This window comes from Hakea prostrata, chromosome 1 (genome assembly GCF_041222555.1).
Source record: "Hakea prostrata isolate BN-2017 chromosome 1, UWA_Hpros_2, whole genome shotgun sequence".
In the NCBI taxonomy this organism is placed as follows: domain Eukaryota; kingdom Viridiplantae; phylum Streptophyta; class Magnoliopsida; order Proteales; family Proteaceae; genus Hakea; species Hakea prostrata.
This window is the reverse complement of record NC_142600.1, coordinates 35,058,013-35,060,549: the sequence shown is the minus strand read 5'-3', so window position 1 is coordinate 35,060,549 and position 2,537 is coordinate 35,058,013. Positions and strand designations below refer to the sequence as shown.

Genomic DNA, 2,537 nt, shown 5'->3' with positions numbered 1-2,537 from the left:
GTAACTTCTCGGTGAGGTCAGCCTACAATCTTATTATGGGAGTAGAAGAAGAAAAGAAAAAAAACAAGCCGTCATCCTCAAAAGTGCACACTTGGGATGTAGTCCCTGATAGTACATGGAAGAGTATTTGGAGCTGTCTGACTCTGCCTAAACTTCAACAATTCTTATGGCGAGCTTGTGCACGTGGACTGCCTACAACCCAAGCCATGCAGCACCGCAATATCCCAGTAGATATGATTTGTCTGAGATGTGGGAAGGGTTCAGAATCGGTTGAGCATATTCTTCTTAAGTGTGAATTTGCAAGAACAGTTTAGTTCGGATCTGAATTAAGCCACAAGGAAAATCAAGAGCAAATGATACATGAGTTCATTGATTCATGGGGCGCCTTCAAAGAAGAGAGTAAAGAAAGTTACAATTGGGTCGCTGGGAAGGCCTCTTTCTTGTTGTGGTACCTTTCGATAGCTAAAAATGACCTCATCTTCAACAATAAGACTTGGCAGCGTATTGAAGTAATCACTAATGTAGAGAGAGCTCATAAGGAATTTATGGATGCCCAACCAACCTCCACTCTCAGAGACTCTAATCCTCCCCATCGCAGGAATGAATGGTAGCACCACAAGAAGGATGGGTTAAAATCAACTCCGATGCTACAACAAAAAGAGGCTTGAATTCAGGTGGAATTGGCGTTGTTATTAGAGACCACATGGGTATCTGCAAGCTAGGTGTCTCCCTTCCAACCCAGTTCACTTGTCCCTTTATTGGTGAAGCTTTGGGCCTCAGACATGGAGTGCTCCATGCCCTCGGAGAAGGCTATGATGCAGTAGTTGTTGAATCGGACTGTTTGGAGCTCCTCACCTGTTTTAGGAACCAAGGAAGAGGCTGTAGAGCTGAAGCTCAAGTGATTGTTGATGATATTCTGTACCTTGCATCTAAGTTCGTTAAGTGCTCTTTCTCTTTTGTTTATAGGGAGTCCAACTCAGTTGCGGATTCCCTCGCTAGGAAGGCTATTTCTCTCTCGAGCGAGTTGATTTGGCCGTTTTCCACCTCTTGGCTCCAAGACGCTTGTGCCTTGGATGCCCTGTTGTAGCTCGCATTTTGTTTTTTTGAATGAATGTTTGATTATCAAAAAAAAAAAGAAAAAAGATGAGGGTTTATCTCTAAGCAATGACAAGGTAGACAAAAGATGGATCCTCTGCATAGAGATGTGGCGCGAAAGACTGTGAAGGAAGCACAATTAGCGAGGACAGAGAATCACAACTTATTTTCAGCCACTGTTTGCACATGCGATAGCTATTTTTAAGTTTCAGTCCCTTCTTAATGGCTCACCTCCATGGTCCCATGCGCCGACCAAATCCTTAGCAAACAAACCCATAATGAATCTCTTTTTTTCCCTTTTATCTTTAAAGCCCAAATAATGAATCCAAAACAACCTAAACGAATAAAGAAACATCCATCTTCTATCAATGCCCCTTATTCTCGGGTTGCTTACGACATAAAGACTGAAGTATAAACTTCTTGCTGGAATCCTCTAGTTGTAGCTGACAAGGCATAGTTAAAATTCCTTTCTGTGGGGAATAGTTGAAATATTTTATAATTCTCTCCCATTTTCTGTAGGGAATCATGGACATTAGTTTTTTTTTTTTTTGGTCAAGCAAGGAAATTAGTTTACATTTATGTATGGGGGCAAAAATGCAGATATGCTCCCCATTCCTTAGGCATCTTCGCTGTAGTAAAGCCCCAACTGCACCATAATATTCTAAAGGTTAATTAATAATTTATGAAAACACCCATTAAACCAAATCTAGCTAATGGGACAGTATTGAGAAACAGACAAGTCCTATATGAGTGAGAAAGATTCTTCCAATCTACCATGGTTGTATGTCCTCATTCAACTTATTAAGCTGACAGATCCCAAATCAATATAGATTCAATTCCTTGGATGGATCCTCATAGATAACAGTCTTGAATCTCACAAAGATTATCTGGGATTCAACTGGGGAAGTTCGTATTTATGGGGCACTTGCAGAGATGGTAAGAATAAGTATAATAATGTAAAACAAGTCTGCCTTTTTTTTTTTTTGCTTTTTTTTTATCATATCATGAGGGTGGGGCTGTTTATTAGACTTTCCCATATCGTTCCCACTCTTTGTTTGAGTTACAGCAGAGACTCTTGTCGTCATTCTCCGTCAGGTTGGCAACTCAGAGAGAGAGAGAGAGCTTCAAAACGGAAACCGAAAAGGAGATCGGATCACATTATTAAGAGGGCAGGCCTTATTGTTTGTATCTTTTTGAGACATTTTTCTAATAATGGGGGTGGATCCTGGAACATGTTTGGCTGCAGGGGTACAAGTTGCGTCTTTGAGGGCTCAATTTCGCTGCATGCAGCTGGCCTCGAGTTGAATAACGTCTGGGTTTAATGTAGTAACCCTAAAACAGGTAAGGGTTAGGTCTCGGAATAGGATTATGACTGAATGTTTGACTTGGCATGCAGTGACTTGATTTAATCCGATCCACCTATATTTCTTGTGTGTAAGAAG

The 2,537-nt window shown here is 41.0% G+C and overlaps 1 protein-coding gene across 1 annotated transcript; it reads left to right on the top strand.

Moving 5' to 3' along the window:
- The first annotated feature begins 604 nt into the window (after positions 1–604).
- LOC149028840 (uncharacterized) lies at positions 605–1,087 on the top strand. Its single transcript, XM_089164882.1, has one exon. It carries the CDS (start codon positions 605–607, stop codon positions 1,085–1,087), a length of 483 nt encoding a protein of 160 aa, XP_089021008.1.
- Positions 1,088–2,537: the final 1,450 nt, after the last annotated feature.